The sequence below is a fragment of the Stegostoma tigrinum genome, chromosome 34, assembly GCF_030684315.1.
Source record: "Stegostoma tigrinum isolate sSteTig4 chromosome 34, sSteTig4.hap1, whole genome shotgun sequence".
NCBI classification, from domain to species: Eukaryota; Metazoa; Chordata; class Chondrichthyes; order Orectolobiformes; family Stegostomatidae; genus Stegostoma; species Stegostoma tigrinum.
Genome location: NC_081387.1, coordinates 26,480,634 through 26,502,785, shown reverse-complemented (window position 1 = coordinate 26,502,785; position 22,152 = coordinate 26,480,634). Strand labels below are relative to the sequence as shown.

Below are 22,152 nucleotides of genomic sequence, written 5' to 3'. Positions count from 1 at the left end.
CATTTACAAGATGTACTGCAGAAATTCATCAAAGCTGCAAGGGCAGCTCCTCACAAAATGCAAACCAATTGCATCTAGAAGGACAAGGGCAGCGGATACATGGGAACTCCACCACCGGCAAGTTCCCCTCCAAGCCATTCATCATTCAAACTTCAAAATAAATCACCCATCCTTTCGTGTCACTGGGTCAAAATCCTGGGACACCCCCACATCTCGCAGCCTGTTGACCTACCCACAGCACCTTCTCAAGGAGAACTGGGGTTGGAACAGCCAGCCACATCCCAGGAACACATTTAAAAACAGAAATAAAACTGGACTCGACCAGAGAGGTGCTCAGAGATAATGGGAACCGCAGATGCTGGAGAATCCAAGATAACAAAGTGTGAAGCTGGATGAACACAGCAGGCCAAACAGGAGCACAATGGATTATAACTCGAAATGATAACTTTGTTAACAAACATAATTTGAAAGGTCGTCGGGGGATGGGTGGTAAATGGAGATGGGGCCATTGAATTTTAAAGCAGAGATGGAACGATTCTTGTTAGATTTGGCATTCAAGGGATATCAGGGATTAACATCTGTTCAAAGAGAAAATTAAACAGGTTTAACCCTAAACCCAATACAATAATGTGCTAAGATAATAAAATGTGAGGCTGGATGAACACAGCAGGCCAAGCAGCATCTCAGGAGCACAAAAGCTGACGTTTCGGGCCTAGAACCTTCATCAGATAAAGGTTCTAGGCCCGAAATGTCAGCTTTTGTGCTCCTGAGATGCTGCTTGGCCTGCTGTGTTCATCCAGCTTCACATTTTATTATCTTGGAATCTACAGCATCTGCAGTTCCCATTATCTCTGATACAATAATGTGCTGACAAGACGTTTCTCAAACAGTGTGTTTCATTCCCCTACCTCCCAAGTTTTCCGTGCAGCACTGTCCCATTCCTGGACACTCCCTGACAATCCTGGACATTTGGGTGAACCCCCTCCTCACAGCTCACACCGGCCCGCCCCCCGCCGTCACTCCGGGATCCAGACCCTGTCCCCAGTACATCCCACTCCCATCCTTTTCCCCGGTAGAGGGGGGGGGCTGGATCCTGGGGAGATCCCGCTGGAAACTGCCGCCCCTTTCCAGAACCTTCTTCCACCGGCTCGCTCCTTCCAGAACACTCTCGGGCTCTCGCCGTCTCGCGGACCCGCCTCGCTCGCATTGGTTGCCGCTGCAGAACCTTCCACAACATTCCGACCGTGACCTCACCGACCCGCTCTCTCATTGGTCCGCGCCGCCGTCAATCACCCGCCCGCTGCCGCCCACACACAATGCATAAAGGGCCGCAGCTCAGCCGGAATCGTCACAATCACAGTCGCCAGGTTCGATTGGACGCCACGTGCCAGCTCCATCACTACGACAGGAGACATTCCACGGCAGAGGAGAGGACTCAGTGATACACACTCTCATCAACATGTCCCCTGCAGCTCAAGGAACAGCCATTGGTATTGACCTGGGTACCACCTACTCCTGTGTCGGGGTCTTCCAGCATGGCAAGGTGGAGATCATCGCCAATGACCAGGGCAACCGCACCACCCCCAGCTACGTGGCCTTCAATGACACTGAGAGGCTCATCGGAGATGCTGCCAAGAACCAGGTAGCCCTGAACCCACAGAATACCATCTTTGATGCCAAGAGGCTCATCGGAAGGAGGTTTGATGACCCAGTCGTGCAGTCTGATATGAAGCACTGGCCCTTCCGGGTGGTGAATGAAGGAGGGAAGCCCAAGGTCAGGGTCGAGTACAAGGGTGACAGTAAAGCCTTTTACCCTGAGGAAATCTCGTCCATGGTGCTGACCAAAATGAAGGAGACAGCAGAGGCTTACCTGGGACACCCTGTCAGTAATGCTGTTATCACAGTGCCTGCTTACTTCAATGACTCGCAGCGCCAGGCAACCAAAGATGCTGGTGTGATCGCTGGCCTCAATGTCCTCCGTGTTATCAATGAGCCAACGGCAGCTGCAATTGCCTATGGCCTGGACAAGAAGGGCAGAGGAGAACACAATGTTCTCATCTTTGACTTGGGGGGTGGCACCTTTGATGTGTCTATCCTCTCCATTGACGATGGTATCTTTGAAGTGAAATCGACAGCGGGCGACACCCACTTGGGAGGAGAGGACTTTGATAACCGCATGGTCAATCACTTCATTGAGGAGTTCAAGCGTAAATACAAGAAGGACATTAGTCAGAACAAGAGGGCAGTGAGGAGGCTGAGGACAGCCTGTGAAAGAGCCAAGAGAACCCTGTCTTCCAGCACACAAGCCAACATTGAGATTGACTGCCTGTTTGAAGGCATTGACTTCTACACCTCCATCACCAGGGCTCGGTTTGAGGAGCTGAATGCTGACCTTTTCAGGGGCACTCTGGAACCAGTGGAGAAAGCTCTGAGAGATGCCAAGTTGGACAAGTCACAGATCCATGACATTGTCTTGGTTGGAGGCTCCACCCGCATTCCCAAGATCCAGAAACTGCTGCAAGATTTCTTCAGTGGCAAGGAGCTGAACAAGAGCATCAATCCTGATGAGGCTGTGGCCTATGGGGCAGCTGTTCAAGCAGCTATTCTGATGGGGGACAAGTCCGAGAATGTTCAGGACCTACTTCTCCTGGATGTTGCTGCCCTGTCATTGGGTCTCGAGACAGCAGGAGGTGTCATGACTGCACTCATCAAGCGCAATACCACCATTCCCACCGAGCAGACCCAGATCTTCAGCACCTACTCTGATAACCAGCCTGGTGTGCTTATTCAGGTGTATGAAGGAGAGCGAGCCATGACCAAAGACAACAATCTCCTGGGGAAATTTGAGTTGAGTGGCATCACTCCTGCCCCTCGTGGTGTGCCACAGATCGAGGTCACCTTTGATATCGATGCCAATGGCATCTTGAATGTCTCCGCCATTAATAAGAGCACTGGCAAATCGAACAAGATCACTATCAGCAACGACAAGGGCAGGCTGAGTAAGGAGGAGATTGAGAGGATGGTGCAGGATGCAGAAAAGTACAAGACTGAGGACGAAGCCCAGCGGCAGAGGATTGCAGCCAAGAACTCTCTGGAGTCCTACGCCTTCAACATGAAGAGCACAGTTGAGGATGAGAATGTGAGAAATATGATTAGCGACGGAGATAGGAAGAAAATTCTTGAGCAATGCAACCAGGCAATCCTGTGGCTGGAGAACAATCAGACGGCAGACAGGGAGGAGTTTGAGTACCAGCTGAAGGAACTGGAGAAACTCTGCCGTCCTATTATTGCCAGCCTTTACCAATCAGGAGCAGCAGCAGCGGGGGGTTCTTGCAGAGCCCAGGCTGGCAGTGCCGCTTCCACAGGACCGACTGTGGAGGAGGTGGATTAAAACACTGAAAACGGTAGTAGATTTGCCATCTTTAGGTCCATTTAAGTCGTCATTGGATAAGCATATGGACGTACATGGAATAGTGTAGGTTAGATGGGCTTGAGATCGGTATGACAGGTCGGCACAACATCGAGGGCCGAAGGGCCTGTACTGTGCAGTAATGTTCTATGTTCTATTAAAAAAAATCTGTCCCTCTGAAATCCAGAACACAACGTTAGACTTCTTTTGTTTTTGTTTTCTCCACTCCCTGTCATTGCAAGTTTGCTGCAAAAGTTACTACCAGGTGTAACAGTTAAGATGTTTGTGATCTGGGAGCCTGTTGACATTGATAATTTAATTTTCTGAATTCTGGGGAAGAAGATGAATGTGTTTGCCATCTTGTTGTGTTGGCTTGATTCGGAGAAGTTCTTAATGTACAGAAGTATTTATTTTTGTTTACAAATACTGTTTATTTTTGAAAGAAAATCTAATAAAAATGTTCACTTAATGATTTCTGTCAGTTGTCTGTGCTGTGTAACTTCAAGTAAGTGCTATGAATGTTTTTTTTGTTTTCCCCACTGAGGTATTTTTGACCTATTTTCACACCAGTACTGTGACTTATTTTAACACCCAATTAACCAATGTCAAACAGTAAAGCACAGGAACAGGCCCTTCATCCCACGGTATTGTGCTGAATATGACCTGAAATTCAACTAAGCCCTTCTGCCTGCCCTCTCCATTCCACGTTTATTCATGTACATATCCAAAGCGCCTTAAAATCTTTATGCTACCTCCCTGCAGCACTACACCAGCCTTGCATTCCACAAACTTTTTTTTCCCAAAGAACTCTCCCTCACATTTCTTTTGAATCTTCCCCTCTTACTGTGAATGCAAGCCCTCCACTATTAGACATATCAACTCCTGGCAGGGAGAAGATGCTACCTGTCAACCTTATCTCTCAAACTCTTATCATGTTTCCCGTCGACCCCTGCTGCTCCAGAGAGAACAATCCTTGTCTAATCCAGCCTCTCCTAAGAACTCGTACTTTGTAATCCAGACAGCATCCTGGTGAACACTCTTTGCACTCTTCCCCAAAGCCTCCACATCCTTCCTCTCGTGCAGCAACCAGAATTGATTGGAACGCTCCAAGTGCGGCCTAACCAAAACCAGGGAAATGATTACATTTCCTTCATCTCAAAATCTTGTCATTGGCAGGGACCATTTTAGAATTGCTCACTCGTGATAAAGCACTGTTTCTTGTTGATGTTTTATTTTCAATTTAAACTGAGCTTCATGCTCAATACTGTTTACTGCAAAACGACAAGATTGTTGTCCAAAATAAGAAAGAATGAACATTTCAGTGATAAACTGCGTCTTTACAAAGTGCACAGAATGTCCACATGCCGGCTGGCTGGCTGCAACAAAGACATTGTCGGGTGAATAAGTGGAGGCTGGTAATAAGGAGTTAGTGCTGGCAGAATCATAACGTCAGTTCAGAGGCCAGGTCAATGTTTTGGGACATAGGTTTGAATCCATCCACCGTAGTTTGAGCAATTTATTTCAGTTTCAAAACAAAATTGAAGAAAGCTGTGGCCAAATGGCAATAAAGTTATCATTTTCAATTGTTGTTTCAAAAAATCTGGCTCCCTATTGTCCTTTATGGAAGGAAGCTGCTCTCCGTACCTGGTAGGCTGACGTGTAAATCCAGTACCAGAGCAATGTGGATGATTCATAACTGACCTCTTGCCAAGTAATGAGAGGCAATGAACGCTGACCCAACCGGCAATGCCCACACCCTGCGAACGAACAAATTATAAAAGACATCTTGGTCCGAGTTCCCTGCTGCAGTCAATGCAATTCCACAGGGTGTTGTGGCCTGCTGTCTGTATCAAATTCTGCACCAGGGTCTGACTACTCACTAACACTATCCTCTTTCATAATTTGAGTTTGGGTCTTTCAAAATGAGTAGAGACAATTTCAATCAGTGAGGGAATCAAGGGTTACGGACAAAGGGCAGGGAAGTGGATTTGAAGATTTTCAGATCAGCCATGATCTCATATTATCTCTTTTATCTACATAGGAACAGGCAGAGGGAGGAAATTAAGAATTGGTGCCCAATTTCACTGCCGAACGCAGATTACAAAATCCTGTCTCAGGCCATTGCCCGCTCAGTCAGGCCAGCTCTGGGATCAGTGATTCATCTTGACCAAACCTGTTCTGTACCGAGCAGGATGTACCCGGAGATCTCATGATCCTCTGGGATACGATTCCCTGTGTGTAGGAACAGGGTGTTGACACCCACCTCATTAGACTGGACCTGGAGAAGGCCGTTGACTGGATATCATACACCTACATTTGTGACATGCTGTCCAAAATGGGCTTTGTGGCAGGAATCTGCTCTTGGATCCAACTGGTTCCCTGCTGCAGTCAATGCAATCCCCCAGGATGTTGTGTCTTGCTGTCTGTATAGTAACCAGCAGCAGGATCTAACTGAACCCCAACACTGCCCTCTTTCATAATTTGTTATAAAAACACTACTAAGTTGTGAACATTTATGTCCCAAAATGTCTTGACTCCTCTGTATTCCACTTGGCTCATGCTTCACCAGGTATTTAGTCATATATCTTTCTAGTTCCATCACAATGTGCCCAATAATATGACATCAAAGCGCGTTGAGAGGGTGTACAATGCTAAACTACACAAATACAAGTTGGTGTTATTCTGGTCCATGGCACAACAGGCAGGAACACAACTGCCACATTGTATGATGCCTATTGCTGAGAGATTATGTGAAATCAGAACAATAAAACGAAAGATAACAAAGTGTGGAGCTGGATGAACACAGCAGGCCAAGCAGCATCTCAGGAGCACAAAAGCTGACGTTTCGGGCCTAGACCCTTCATCCTGTGTTCATCCAGCTCTGCACCTTGTTATCTCAGATTCTCCAGCATCTGCAGTTCCTCCTATCTCAACTAAAACCAAAGACTCTGGATCTGGATTGTGACTAGTGTGCCAATTTACTTCAGGTCGAATATCCTCCAGGTATAATGTAGTTCAGCAACCAGGAACAAAGCCTGTGTTATGAACCTGCTCTGCTCCTAGAAAACAGTCCTTGCTCTTCTGCTCTGAGAGTTTGACTGGACCGTGACTGACGACCCCAGACGAGTAAATTGAAGTGCCATCCCTGAGAAACTTCAGCAGCAGTTTCCTTACCCGGACACTAGGTGGCAAAGTTGCCTGTTGCAAATGACACTAAATGAAACAAGACAGGATGTAAGTGAAGGATATCTGAAAGCACAAATGCTGAGACTGAGAGAGATTGTACAAGTAGAATCGTTTGAACTCCTGAAATCCCCTCCCTGACAGCATTGTAGATCTGATTAAAATAAATCGGTTAATAAGGTAGCTCATCACCACCTTCTCAAGGAAAACTAGGGAAGGGCAATAAAGCTGGCCGAGCCAGTAATGCCTGCTTCCCATGTGTCAATGAAACTTAAAAGACATGAAGTTTAAGAAAGTAACAAAGTCTAAATCAGGGTTACTGTGCAAATTTGTGAATGCGCTGAGTATAGTTAATAAGACTGGAAAAGCCATGTTGTGTCACTACCAGAGACATGCCTCAAGGAAGGCGTGGCCTGAATGTTATTGATGACAAGGTGTTCGGAAAACAATGTGTAGAGGATCAGTCTGGAGAAAGTGGATGTCCCACAATGTCCAAGGATTGAATGAATCTGTCCTTGGACTCATGAATAAAACCAGTACAATGACATTATAATGTGTTGTCTCCCAACCACTGACCATTTCGATGGATATAGAGGAACAAAGCTGTATGCAAATTACAGAGAAATGCCAACATTATGGAGTAGTTTTAATAGGGAGCTTGATTAACCCAAACATAGACTGGGTCACTGGTCCTGTGTGATGTGAAGGACTGGCAATCCCAGGCTGCGTGAGGAGAATTTTTACCATCAGTATTTGTCCTGTCCAGCAAGAACAGATCTACTTTTCAACCTGGCCCTTGGGAATGTGGTGGGCCAAGCAGATCAACTGTGAGAGTGTGATCATTTTGGAGACAGGGATAATTCTGCAGAATTCTTTACCTCAAGAATGCTGTTCAGTTTGTGTCTTTCAAAATAAGTAGAGAGAATTTGAATCACAAAGGAAATCAAGGGTTATGGGCAAAAAGCAGGAAAGTGAATTGGAAGATTATCAGATCAGCCATGATCTCAATGATCTCCTCTTATCACTGCCATCTACATAGGAACAGGCAGAGGGAGGGAATTAGATACTGGTGTCCAATTTTACTGCCGAACACAGATTGCAAATTCCTGTCCAAAGTTATCGCCCACTGGGTCAGGCCAGCTCTGGGATCAGTGATTCGCCCTGACCAAACCTGCACTGTACCAAGCAGGATAATCTTGGAGAGTTTCGTGTTCCTCAGGGATGCAATCCCCAAAGTGCAGGACAGGAGGGTGGACACCTGCCTCATCAGATTGGATGAGGAGAAAGCCTTTGACAGGATATCGCGCACATAGATGTTCTCCAAATTGGGATTTTTGGATGGAATCTGCAAATGGACCTGTCTGCTCTATACCAACATCTTTAGTGCAGTCTCAACCAATGTGTGGAAATCAGAAAGCTTCCTGATCAGATGTGGAGTCAGACAGGGCTGCCCCCTCTCTCTGTCCTTGTTTGTGTGTTGTACAGAGCCTTTTGCCGATTCTATCAGGAAGGATATGAGCCTGAGAGGGGTGACTATTCCAGGCAGCGGAGTCCTGCAAGTCAAAGCCTCCCTGTACATGGCTGACGTCATCATTTTCTGCCCAGCCCTGCTGTAGAGTGCATGCACACGAGCTCCATGACCAGTTTGAACTGGCCCTGGTAGTCACGGTAAATTGAGGCAAGTGTGAGGCCATGTTCTTTGCAAATTGGCCAAACCGATCCTTTATCTATTTCACAGATTACCTGAAGGTGTTGGGAATATGATTGGGACGGGCTGGGACCTGCGCAAAATTTTGACAGGATTGTATTGCCAGGCTGAGGCACAAACTGCTGAATTGGGAGTGTCCATCCATCTCCACTGCAGATAAAAACCTGGTCATCAGGTGTGAGGCAGTCTCCCTGTGGTTATACATGGCACAGGCCTGGCCCATTCTCCAGCCCTGCACCGTTGCAGCCCTCTGGGCAATCTTTCACTTCAGCTGGAGATTGAAGAGGGGCCGTGTCTGCAGGGAGTCCACGTACAATGCTCTGGGTAAAGGAGGGAGAAGAACATACCCGGAGTGTCCCTCAAACTGACGGCCACCTCTGTGTGAGGCTGCATCAAGCTGTGTGTAGAGCCTCGGTACGCAAATACCAAGTGTCACTATGTGGAGGCAATGGCCTAGTGGTATTATCACTGGACTGTTAATCCAGAGACCCAGATGACATTCTGATGACCTGGGTTCGAATCCCGCCACGGTAGATGGTGGAATTAAGAATCTAAAGAAGACCATGAATCCATTGTTGATTGTCGGAGGGGAAGGAAATTGCCATTCTTATCTGGTCTGGCCTCCATACCCACAGCAACATGGTTGACTCTGAAGTGCCCTCTGAGCAATTAGAGATGGGAAATAAATGCTGTCTGGTCAGCGACACCCTCATCCCACAAATGAATAAAGGACTACACACTGAGCTTCGACCTGTCCCCAGTGCCGTGAAGGGTGGGACTGTGCTCACTGCTGCAGAACTTTCCATCTCACCTGTCTTTCATGGGGAAATTTGTAAAAAGAAACACCTTTGACCATGAGTCCATCAGGAAGTGGTCAGCATGTAACATCCCCAAAAGGCGAGGGTGGATCCTGCCGCATGGTTCCCTGAGCAGGTTGTCAAAGTCACTTGGCTGGTGCTGAGAAGTTCCATGTCACCGCACGCTGTCCTCAGAGCCACTGGAGATGTCCTACAGACAGAGAGTATCTTTGTTTATTTCAAAATATACATACACACATACTCACTGAATCAGTTTGGTTCTATACAGCCGCACATGAGGAAACAAACATTGGAGTTCAACTGTATCAAACAAACAAACCAAAAGGCATTTCTTAGAGAAATAGTAGGAACTGCAGATCCTGGAGAATCTGAGATAACAAAGTGTAGAGCTGGATGAACACAGCAGGCCAAAGAGCATCAGAGGAGCAGGAAGGCTGACGTTCTGGGCCTCGGCCCTTCTTCAGAAATGCTGAAATTTCAGAAATTTCTGAAGAACGGTCTAGACCCAAAAACATCAGCTTTCCTGCCCCTCTGATGTTGCTTGGCCTGCTGTGTTCATCCAGCTCTACACTTTGTTATCTCAAGGGCATTTCTTATCTGTAGTTGAGGCACCAGGAGGGTCCGATAACCGAATGGATCCTTATTTAATTTTGGCTTTACCTGGGAGTTTCTTCATGCCCACCCAGCATCTCTGCACCACTAAACACTGCTCTCGGGGTGGCTGTGGAGGTTTGAGTCTGTTCCACATCTCCTGCTGGAATGTGGCTTTGCAAAGGAAGTCCGGAGAATGATGCAGCATTTTTTTCGTCGAGGTGCGTCCCGAATATGAAAAGCGTTTCGGCAATTCGCTGTGAAAAGGAAATTGCAAACTTGGGTGAAGGCGTTGTTTGACAGGGTCAGATTTGGAGCTAGGTTGCCATTTGGTGAAACCTCCTCAGATATGTCCATCCTGAGTGAGTAACACATTGAGCCTTTCAACGTCACAGTAACATTCAATCAGCTCCTCTGCAGCTCAATGTTTTCTTTGTTTGTCAGTTGATATCCTTAGCTTGTACAGCACTGCAGTACTGCACTGGGAAGTGCATTCCCTCATTATACAAGTAAATCGAGCCAGTTTGGCCCTGTTCCTGGTGGGAGTGCTGAGCATTTCACTCCATGGCACCCTGTCTCCTCAAACAGCCATCCAAGCGTCTGCATCTTCCTGTTTTCCAATCCACTCCCTCCCCACTGTTTCTAGTATATAAAGTTTTCAAACAGAGTGAAATAAAACCCACTTTTAATGGCCCAAAGATCTCCCTTATATAGATCGATCTTCAATTTGCTTCAAGATGCAGAAATTTGCCAAAGCCCCTCAGACAGCACACCACCAGCGAGAAGGATAAGGGCAGCAGATACATGGGAACACCACTCCCTGGAATCATAGAACCCCATAAGGTGTGGAAAGATGCCATTCTAACCAAACCCAGTCCAAAGATGCGTAGGTTAGATGGGTTAGCGATGGATATGCAGGTTTACAGGGATGGGGTAGGGGTTTGAGTCTGGGTGGGATGCTCCTCTGACGGTCAATGTTTCTCCTGCTTCCACACTGTCAGGAATCTATGAATCTACCCTATCAGTGCATTTCTCACAGCTGATACACCCAGCCTGCGCACACCCAAGCACTGCAGACAATTTAGCATGGCCCAATCTACACAACATCTTTGGGCTGTGGGACGAAGCTGGAATACCTGGTGAAAACCCACACGCACATGGGGAGAATGTGCAAACTCCAAACAAACCTGTGAGCTCCCCTCCGAGGTGCTTACCACCCAGACTTGGAAATATATCACCGTTCCTTTACAGTCACTGGGTGGGAATCCTGGGAACTCCATCACTGACAGCACTGTGGCTGTCTGCACACCCCGAGGACTGCCACAGTTCAAGAAGGCAGCTCACCACCACCACCTTCCCCCAGGCCTGGCAGTAACATCTACAGCCCACAGATAGATTTACAAAAACTTCGCAAACTTCCAATTTCCCCTGCCTCTGAGACTGATGACTGATTTCAGGAGGAAATCCGGATGGACTGTTAGGGGGGATTGCATTTGCAGGCTTACTGGCCTGGGAGTACATGGGATGCGGTTGGAGTGGGACTGTCTGGACTAGTCTCTTCAGGGAGCCAGTATTGAATTGATGGGCTGAATAGCCTGCACAGTGAATTCCAGCCCTGCACAGTGATGTCCTCCCAGTCCACCACCCCCCACCCAAATAAAATACCTTGCACCTCCTATCTGCCCCTGTACCTTGGAAATGCAAGTGTGACATCCCTATGGCTGTCACTCAAACCTGCCTGACCCCAGAACCTGAATGGGAGCTGATGTCCCATCCCACGGAAAGGCTCTCCGCCTCCCATCTTCCCCTGTCGCAGTCCGAGCTCCTCAAACTGGCCATGGATTCTAACCTTTCCTCATGCAGCCTCTGTCTGTGCCTACTCCTGCTATCCTCACTGCTTACTGACTCAGGTAAGGCAACAGAGAGAGAGAGAAATATTATTACACAGCTGGCCACATCTCTTCTGAAATCAGCTTCTGATGAAACCAAAGACAAGCCTGAAATGAATGCTAAAAGAAACCAACCACCTTTACATGTATGTGTGAGTGTGCTTCTGTGTGTGTGTGTCTGTGTGTGTACGCGTGAGTGTGTGGGTGTATGAGTGTGTGTGTGTATGTGCGTGCATGTATGATCGATCCATTTCTTTCAGCACAGATTTTATTGTTTTTCTTTGCGAACTGCTGACAATAAGTGAAAGGAAGGATGACTTGTTGCAACTGAGAATTTGCTCTTTGCAGTTGTGGGTGGAGTGGAACATCTGGAAAGGATTCCCAGAGATTGGAGTAAAGGTGCAAGAATTTATCCGCCAGTCAGTGTTGTTTATATTGTCCTGCTTTGTGAATTTGGGAGAGTATATTTTCTTGTTTCTTGCTGCTTTAATTGTTTATTTTTGCTTTGTCGTGTTTTTATTTCTCTCTCTATTTAATCAGTGCACCTCTGTTTGAAATGCAAAAGAAAAAGTTGGAGTCATACAGTCACAGAGCTATACAGTGTGGAAACAGACCCTTCGGCCAACCAGATATCCTAAATTAATCCAGTCCGATTTCCCAGCATTTGGCCCATATCCCTCTAAATCCTTCCTATTCATATACCCACCCTGGTGCCTTTTAAATGCTGTCATTGTACCGGCCTCTACCACTTCCTCGGGCAGCTCATGCCATACACACACCACCTCTTAGGTCCCATTTCAATGTTTACCTTCTCACCTTGCCCCTCTAGTTATGGACTTCCCACTCCAGGGAAATGACCTTCACCTTATCCATGCCCCTCATGACTTTATAAACATTTGTAAGGTCAACCTCAGTCTCTGACACTCAAGGGAAAATATCCCCCGCGTATTCAGCCTCTCCCCCTTAGCTCAAACCCTCCAACCCCAGCAACATCCTTGTAAATCTTTCCTGAACCCTTCCAAGTTTCACACCATCCTTCCTATATCAGGGAGACTGGAATTAAACACAGTATTCCAAAAGTTGCCCTAACCAATGCCCTGTACAGCCCCAACGTGGCTCTCCCAACTCCTATCTTCACTGCACTGACCAATGAAAGCAGGTGTACCGAACACCACCTTCACCACCCTGTCTACTCGTGACTTTACTTTTAAGGAACAAAGAACCTGCACCCGTACATGTTGTACAGCTGTCTGGCGAGATCATATGTGCAAGGGCTGGGAAGAGGGTTGATGGGGGAGATTAGAGGTTTGGAGCGTGTGGTCAGCCATACACTTCACTATCTAAGGGCACCTGTAAGAGGTAATGTTGTGGAAACATAAAAGATTCTTAGAGGACTTTGACAGGGGAGATGTGGAAAGGTTGTTTCTCCTTGTGGGAGAATCTAGGACCAGAGGAGCATCATCTCAGAATGAGGCATCACCCAGTGAAGACAGAGAGGGGGAGAAATAGTTTTTCTCTCTGAGGGGAGCGAAGCTGTGGAATTCTTTACAGCAGAGGGCTGTCCAGGTTAGGCAATTAACCATAGAATCATAGAATCCCTACAGTATGGAAGAAGGCCATTTGGCTGATCAAGTCTGCAGTGACCCTCTGAAGAACATGCCATCCAGACCCAACCAACACTGCGCACCCCCCAACTCTCTCCCTCCAACCCTGCATCCCCATGACTAACCCAACTAACCTGCACATCGCTGGGCATTATGGGCAATTTAGCACGGCTATTCCACCTAATCGGCCCATCTTCGGATCTTAAGTATGTACAAGGTTTTTAATCAATAAAGGAACCCAGGGTTATGGAAAAAAAGGTAAGAAATTGGAGTTGAAGATAATCAGATGGGCCATCCTGTCAATGAGTGGCAGAGCAGACTGGATGAGCCGAATGGCCGTATTATGGTTAGGGTCTCCAAGAGGAGAGGTTACAGGAATTCACTGCAATGTGAAAAAGTAAAGTCAGAAATCATGCCACACCAGGTTATAGTCCAGCAGGATTATCTGAAATCACAAGCTTTCTGAGTGCAGTTCCTTTGTCAGGTTTAATGTGAGGGACGGAAAATATAAAAGGGACCCAAGGGGTCACACAGAGGGCGGTGTGTGTATGGAACGATCTGCCGGAGGATGTGGTGGAGGCTGGTACAGTTACAACATTTAAAAGGCATCTGGATGGGTGTGTGGATGGGAAGGGTTTAGAGGGATATGGGCCAAATGCTGGGAAATGGGATGCGATTCATTTAGGATATCTGGTCAGCATGGACAGGTTGAAGTGAAGGGCGTGTTTCTGTTCAACTCGAGGATCATCTGCAAAACATCATGGTGGGTTCTGAGATGAGCAAGATCTGCCTCTCACTGACTAAAGTTACATGGAAGAAGAATTAATTTGCCTAATAAACAACTAACCCATGGATCTACAACCCAACTTTCATGGAACTCCTTCAGAATAGGAGGCAAGCTTGGTGTATATGAGTGTGACTTCAGTATATAGATTTAGTGATGAGTCATTGTTAACATAAAGTGCTATTTCGGTTCAACAAATGCAAATAGCTATTATTTTCTTTCACTTTTGCCTCTGAGTTGGAGGTTTATTGGTCCAAACCCCACTCCAAAGAGTTGAGTACGTAGTCTAGACTGACATTCCCTATGAACTGTTGAGGAAGTGTAGCACTGTTGGAGGTGCTGTGTTTTTCAATAAGATGTTTATCTAGAGCCCCATGTGCTCTCTGAGATGAAGATTAAAAAATCCCACAACACTATTTCATAGAATGGTCACATGACAGAACGAGGCCATTCAGCCTCCTGCTCATGCAGGCCCCATTCCTTCACCTTTTCCCCATAGCCTGGTAATTTATTTGCCTTTGAATACCTCCCGAGGTCTACTTTCTCAAAGCTATGAGTGGATCTATAACCACCACCACCCTCTCATGGTGTGTGCATCAATGAGCCGTAGAGTCACCCAGCACAGAAGCAGACTCTTCAGTCCAACCAGTCCATGCCGACCCTAATCCCAAACTAAACCAGTCCCACCTGCCTGCTCCTGGCCCATATCCCTCCAAACTTTTCCTATACATGCACTTATCCAAATGTCTATTAAGCGTTTTAGCTGTCCCCACATCCACCACTTTGTCTGGAAGTTCATTCCACACGTGAACCGCTCTCTATGTTAAAAAAAAGCCCTTTTATAAACCCTTCTCCTCTCACCTTAAAAGTATGCCCCCTCGCCTTGAAATCCCACAGCCTACGGGAAAGACACTTTCCATTCACCTCCTCTGTGTCCCTCATTGTTTTATAAACCTTTACAAAGTCTCCTCTCATGCTCCTATGCTCCAGGGAAAAAAGCCCCAGTCTATTTAGCCTCTCCCTATAACTCAAACCCTCTACTCCTGGCAACACCATAGTAAATCCCTTCTGAGCCCTCTCCAGTTTAACAATATCCTTCCCTCCACAGGGAGAGCAGCTCATAACCACCACATGCAAATGTTTTTCCTCAAGTTGCTGTTTTAAAGAAGAGAAGCAGAGTTCACCCGACAGCAAAGAGGAAATGGTTTACCTGCCCTTCCACTGTATATTTGTGGGAGCTTGCTGTGTGCAAATTGATTGGCATCTTTCCCACATTACAACAAGTGACTGGGTTTCAGAGGAGTATTTAACTGGTCATGAGTTTACAAAAGGCACTATAAATATGCAAGACAACAAGGTGTGGAAATGGATGAACACAGCAGGCCAAGCAGCATGAGAGGAGTGGGAAAGCTGATGTTTCAGGCCTAGACCCTTCATCAGAAATGGGGGAGGGGAATGGGGTTCTGTAATAAATAGGGAGACAGAGGGAAGCAGCTTCTCCAGCAAAACATCAGCAAGGGCAGGGAAAAACCCTCAAATTGACATCTAAGTAGCTCAATAGTGCTAAAGCGAGGTCTCACAGTGTGGAGCTGGATGAACACAGCAGGCCAAGCAGCACCAGAAAAAGAAAAGTGTCCTGACCTGAAACGTCAGCTTTCCTGCTCCTCTGATGCAGCTTGGCCTGCTGTGTTCAGCCAGCTCCACAGCTTGTTATCTCAGATTCTCCAGCATCTGAAGTTCCTGCTATCTCTATAAATATGCAAGCCTTTCTTTAACCCCTGAGCTTAGTGTGCAAAGCTTTTTCCTCAGTTCAGTTTGTTTCAGAATGACAATGAGATTATATAAACCACCTTTTGAAATGCACAGATTTATCTCTCTGTCCCATTCACCTCAAGGTTTTTGGGAAATAATTAAGAATTTGCACCGGAACGTCACTTGTCTGTTAGGAAGCTGCTTCAAATCTACTTGTCTGACCAAACATTTCATAATATCTCTACACATGGTTCGGTGGCATGTTATGTGTGATGATTGCCCCTGCCAAGGGCTGTGGGGCATTTAACTGGGCTGCATGAGTGTGAGTTGCCGTTGACGTTGGCCAAACTCAGATCCAGTCCAGCTGCCCCTGCCCAAAACTGCATGTTGTGATCCCTCAGGCACTGTTTGGCCAGAACGAACTGAACACCCCCCCAGGAGGGTTTGGCCAGCTCAGTGGCTGAATGTTGATGCCTTTCTATAGCTCGCCATCCTTCTTCCCAGTCCTGTGCCATTTACCTTGAGGATAATTGATTCAATTGGCGCTCAAGAGCTCTCCGTTTGACAATGTCCTTTCGATATCGAGCTTTCTTACCAAATTCAGTGAATGAAAGCTGTGCCAGCGTCAGTGTATCCAAACGTTCACAAGGTAACCAGTTGCTAGGCAACATAAATCTTGATACTTTATGATCTCCATTTCTAATTGGTGAATGGTGGATTGCAGCGGTTTATTGGCTCCTTGGGAAATAGGCTTGTCATGGTCTGCTATTAATTACAGAATCTCCTTGTGCTTCTCCAGTGGTTTATATCTACAGAGGTTTTGCTTCATATGACTTTTTGCTCTCTCGCCCCTCCCACTGCATCTGAGAGATCTGTACCCCTGCAATTCTGGCCTCGAATGAAGAGAAATGATGGGGAGACAATGGTCCAGTGGGGTTATCGCTAGACTGTTAATCTAGAGACCGAGATAATGTCCTGGGTTCAAATCCACCCCCCACCACCCCCACAGCAGATGGTGGAATTTGAACTCAATAACAATACCAGTATTTAAGGATCTAATGATGACCATGAATCCACTGCCAATTGTCAGGAGAAACCGAGATAACAAAGTGTGGAGCTGTTTTGGTTCACTACTGTTCTTTAGGGAAGGAAACAGCAATCCTTACCTGGTCTGGCCTACTTGTGACTCCAGACCCACAGCAATGTGGTTGACTCTCAACTGCCCTCTGGGCAAATAGGGATGGGCAATAAATGCTGCTCTGGCCAGCAACACCCTCATCCTGTGAATGAAGAAAGGAATCTGGCTCTGGATTTCCTCAGAGTTCGATGAATGAGGGATGACTCCAGTGAAACTTCCAAGGCACAGCATGTGTGGCTGCAGATCAGATGTTCTCCCATTGGCTAGTGATTCTGGAACCAAAGGACACCATCTCAGCACAATGGATAGGTCATTTTTTTGACTGAGGTGGGAGGTTTCTTTGCTCACAGGCCAAAGGATCTTTGGAATTCTCTATCCAAGGGGGCTGGGGAAACTCAATCATGATTGACACAGAGACCTTACAGGGTGCTGGAGACTGATGATGTTGAAGGATATGGAGACAGTGCAGGAAAGTGCCATTGAATGGCAAAGTTGACCAAATTAGCTGAATCTTCTCCTCCTGTCTCCATGTCCTTATTCCTGAAGGCCATGCCTTCAGCTAAACTCTTAAATTTCTTCCAAAAATCTTTTTGCCTCTGTCTCTCATCAAATAAAGCTTTAGGCTTCAAGTCCTATTACCTACCCATTGGAATCCACACAAAATCTTCTGTCTGATACTCACTGCTAGGAAGTGTCTTGGGATTCTCCTGTAGAACAGAGAGACCTAGGTGTTCAGGTACATAGTCCTTTGAAAGTTGTGTCACAGGTAGACAGAGCGGTAAAGAAGGCGATTGGCACACTTGGCTTCATTGCTCAGGCCACTGAGTTTAGGAACCGGGAGTTCATGCTTTGGTGGTTCAGATGTTGGTGAGGCCACTTTTGGGTTACTGTGTACAGTTCTGGTCACCTGGCAATAGGAAGGATATTATTAAATTGGAGTGGGTTTAGGAAAGATTTGCGAGGCTGTTACCAGGACCGAAGTGTTTGCATTATAAAGAGAAGCTGGAAAGGCTGGGACTATTTTTAAGGAGGTTGAAGGGTGACCTTACGGAGGTTTATAAAACCATGAAGGGCATTGATAAGGTGCACAGCAAAGGCCTGTTGCCAGGGTAGGGGTGTTCAAAACAGTTTTAAGGTGAGAAGAGAAAGATTTAAAAAGGACCTGAGGGGCAACTTTTTCACACAGAGGGTGGTGCATGTATGGGATGAGCCGCCAGAGGATGTGGTAGATGCAGGTACAGTTACAGCATTGAAAAGACATTTGGACAGGTAGGTGAGTAGGAAAGGCTTCGAGGTAGGGTTCTGAGTAGGGGTCACTTGACCTGAAACATTACCTCTGGCTTCTCGTCACAAATGCTGCCAGTCCTGTTGAGCTTTCCGAGCAATTTCTGTTTTGCTTTCTGATCTGCAGCATCCGCAGCTCATTTGGTTTTTATTCAGTATTTAACTCACAGCTTGAAGAAATTCTGCTCTTCTCTCCAACAGGATTTCCGTTGAGTTCTGAGGAATCAACCCGAAACTTTAACTCTGATTTCTCTCCACAGATGCTGCCAGACCTGCTGCAATTTTCCCAGCAGCTTCAGTTTTTCCTTCTTAGCGAACTGGGCCAAGCACAGACAAGCAGGATTAGTTTAGTCTGGGGACATGACCAGCACGGACGAGTTGGGCAGAAAGGTCTGTTTCTGTGATGTAAGACTCTGCGTTACAGTGCAGGATACGTTCTGTTGTCAAGGGCAGTGTTATTGTGATTATTTAGGCAGAATAGCACGGTAACTCTCATCAGAAATCCCTGCGCACAGTCAGGGTGTAAAAGTGATGGGTCAATGCTGACAGAGTGGAAAAGTAATTGCAACCCAGTGTAGGCCATGCTGCCAAATCCCCATCCCTCATTCCCTGCCCGCTGCTGGAAGAGCTACCTTTTGGGTGAGATGTTAAATAAGCTCCCTTACAAATAATCTCATGCCACCCATGATGGGGGCATTGGCAGGCAGGGTAGAGGAGCTCCTTATAAGTCTACTTTTGGGCCTGGTCAAGGTTCATGCAGTGGGTGGTGGAGGGCGACCTGATACCTAACCCTCTTCCATACCCAAGTTTCTAGCTGTCCCTGGAGAGGGGGTGAGGCGTCTTCCTCGGTACCTTAGAGACATCCCATAATTGTCGGTTGCTACAGGACCTGGAGTGCATTCTCCCTCCCAGACATTATTCCATTTTGAGTTTATTAAGGTTCCTTTGAAATCTCGCTTTTCTAACAACGCCTCTGCGAAATCTGGCTCTTTACGTTAAACCATCCTCCAAAGGAATATATAGCCATTGAAGAGCATCAGGGGAGTTACCCCTGTGTGAATATTTACCTCTCGGCTGTGCTCGCAGAAACAAATTCTGCGGTCATTATCACATTGCTGGCTCTGGGGGGTTGCTGTGTGCAGCCTAGCTGCCATTTATCCCGTAACACGACAGCGATTACAAATCAAAAACGTCCATGTTTGGCTGCAAAGTGCTTTGAGACATCCAGTGGCCTAATGGAAAAGCGCTATGTAACTGCAATCCTTTTTTTTACCCCTTTTATCAATTTCAAAGGATACATTAAGAATAGGAAGAGGCCATTCAGCCCATTGACTGTACGACTGGATCATGATTGGATCTCAGGCCATAAGGCCAATCCAATGTGGGTGGGATTTAAACGGATGTGGCTACTGATTAGGCATGGGAGTGGGTCAAAACTTTTTAAACTCGTTTGAAGCCAGTAAAACCTTGACTCAGTCTGACGGTGATGAGTGCGAAGTGGTGACACAAGAAGCAGACTAAAACGTTATGAACAGAAGCAGTGGGAGCAGGAGGAGGCCACTCGGCCCCTCCAGCTGTTTCCACCATTCAATAAGACCATGGGCAATCTGCTTTCTCCAACTTCCAACCTATCCCTGTTTCCATTGCTTACCAAGAATCTATCTACGTCAAGTAGACAGGGCGGTGAAGAAAGCTTTCGGCACGGTGCTTTCATCGGGTCAGAGCGTTATGTAAAAGAGGTGGGACAACGCGTTACAGCTGTGCACAACTTTGGTGAGGCCACATTTGGAGTGCTGTGCGCAGTTTTGGTCGCCCTACTATAGAAAGGATATTATTAAACTAGAAAGAGCTCAGAAAAGATTTACAGGAATGTTACTGAGACTAGAAGGTGTGAGTTAAAAGGAGAGATTGGATAGACTGGGACATTTTCCCTGGAGCCTGAGGGGTCACATTGTAGAGCTCTATAAAGCCATGAGAGGCATGGATGACCGACAGCTTTACTCCAGAGCAGGGGAGTCGAAAAGCTAGAGGGTATAGGTTCAAGGTGAGAGGGAGAGATGTAAAAGGGTCCAGAGGAGTAACTTGTTCACACAGAGGGTGGTGAGGGTCTGGAATGGGCTGCCGGAGATAGTGGTGGAAGTCAGTCTAATTTTGTTTTTAAGAAACATTTATACAGGTCCATGGAGAGGGCAGCATGGACAAATTGGGCAAAAGGGCCTGGTTCCACGCTATAAACCTCTATGACTCTGCCAAGGGCACTCGTCATCACTGCCTTTGGAAGAAGAGCATTCTGTGAGAGAAATAAAATTCTCCCAATCTCTGCCATGGAAGCTCCTCATTTCACTCTGTATTAACTGAGTACCGTGTGTGTGTGTGTGTGTGTGTGTGTGTGTGTGTGTGTGTGTGTGTGTGTGTGTGTGTGTGTGTGTGTGTGTGTGTGTGTGTGTGTTTGCACGCGCGTGCTCGCGTGTGTGTGTGACAATCAAGGACCTCAATTGTTGAAGGGCAGGAGGTCAGTGTCATTGAGTCTCCTTTCTTGCCTCATTCCCTCTCTCCCTCCCTCTAGGGTAGTGTGAAACACCCCCCCACCCCCTGTAGTACAGGCCCACCCCTACAAGACATCGAGAGGGCAGCTGATGACCCCAACCTCAGTAAGGGTGGCCAAGCAGCGCTGCCAGGTTTGGCCTGTCCCTGGCATTTCTGAGCAGCCGGCCAATCTCAGGCACTGTTGGGAAGCTTCAGGGAGGAGAAAATGGGCAGACAGTGAAAGCTGCCCGCGAAAGCGGGTTCGCTTGGGTGTGTGGTCAAACCAGCTGAGGAGTGGGGTGACTGAATCTTTATTGTTTAAGAGGGGCAGTAGATGATTATTTGGATAGAAATGGTGGACATGGATATGGGTCACAGGGAGGAGATTGGCTTAGGGGATAGTACCAGTGTAGGCTTGTGAGCCGAATGGCCTCCTCTGCATCAGAACTTTTCTGTGACAACATCAAAGACACATGTTGCTAACACCCAGGTGTAAATAAACACAATATTCAGTGGTGGCTGGAAATATGAAAACACAAAGTGCTGGAAAAGCTCCAGCAGAATCGGTAGTGAGAGAAAAGCCGAGGCTGAGATGTGAATCTGAAAGTAGTCAATTACTGGGTGTGACTCAGCGATAGTAGGAACTGCAGATGCTGGAGAATCTGGGATGACACAGTGTACAGCTGGATGACCACAGCAGGCCAAGCAGCATCAGGGGAGCAGGAACGCTGCCGTTTCGGGTTTACAACCTTCACCTGATACTGCCTGACCTGCTGCGTGCCTCCAACTCCACAGTTTGGGAAAGTAAACCCATCACCTGAAATCCTCAATCATTCGAGTTCAATATGCTGGATGGTTCCAATTGTTAGCCCGCGAGAGACAGAGAGACATAACAAGATTAATCCCTCTTTAACTGCTTAGTAACCATTTTAACTAACGAGAACCACCACCACAAAAACGCACCAACTTACCACTGATCCCACCCTCACCATGACCCTCTATGAATGAGACCTCCCATGCCCCCACCATGGTGCCTGATATTCTCACCCCAACACACCCCCACAATCCCTCATCGTCAACTTACCCCTTTCAAACCACGTCCTGCCCCGATCCCAGTCCCACAAGCCCCCACTGACCCTGCCCTGCCCCCTACAGACACTCCCCAGGCCGATTCCAGCACGCTTGACTCTCTCCCGATAAATGGTAAGCCCCAGACGCCCACCACAACCTGGGAACGAGGCTGCTCACGCTGGAAGAGCCAGATACAGTTTTATCATTGATTCCATCTGCTGTTGCCTCAGTGGATTTTGGGCCTGGCCTGAGCTGCTGCAACTGAAAAGCTTCTGCCCTTTGGGTTTCAGCCACAAACCCCCTCGGCAGGTAAAGTGGGCAACATTTGCTCCAAACTGGACAAGAGTAATGGAGCCCATAGTGTCCCACAGCACGGAGACAGGCTCTTCAGCCCA

The 22,152-nt window shown here is 47.1% G+C and overlaps 2 protein-coding genes across 2 annotated transcripts in view; one reads left to right on the top strand and one right to left on the bottom strand.

Moving 5' to 3' along the window:
* The first annotated feature begins 1,264 nt into the window (after positions 1-1,264).
* On the top strand, positions 1,265-3,807 carry LOC132206267 (heat shock 70 kDa protein 1B-like). Its single transcript, XM_059639730.1, has one exon. The coding sequence runs from the start codon at positions 1,460-1,462 to the stop codon at positions 3,389-3,391; it is 1,932 nt and encodes a 643-aa protein (XP_059495713.1). The 5' UTR covers positions 1,265-1,459; the 3' UTR covers positions 3,392-3,807.
* A 6,091-nt stretch (positions 3,808-9,898) lies between these two features.
* tcf19l (transcription factor 19 (SC1), like) overlaps positions 9,899-22,152 on the bottom strand; it is a 106,152-nt gene continuing 93,898 nt past the window's right edge. The window contains exon 4 of the transcript XR_007250678.1: positions 9,899-9,966. The gene's annotated coding sequence lies outside the window, so the exon portion shown is untranslated. The remainder of the gene's footprint in view (positions 9,967-22,152) is intronic.

Excerpts from the sequence above, each read along its gene's own strand:
- LOC132206267 (XM_059639730.1), top strand. The coding sequence starts at position 1,460 with ATGTCCCCTGCAGCTCAAGGAACAGCCATTGGTATTGACCTGGGTACC.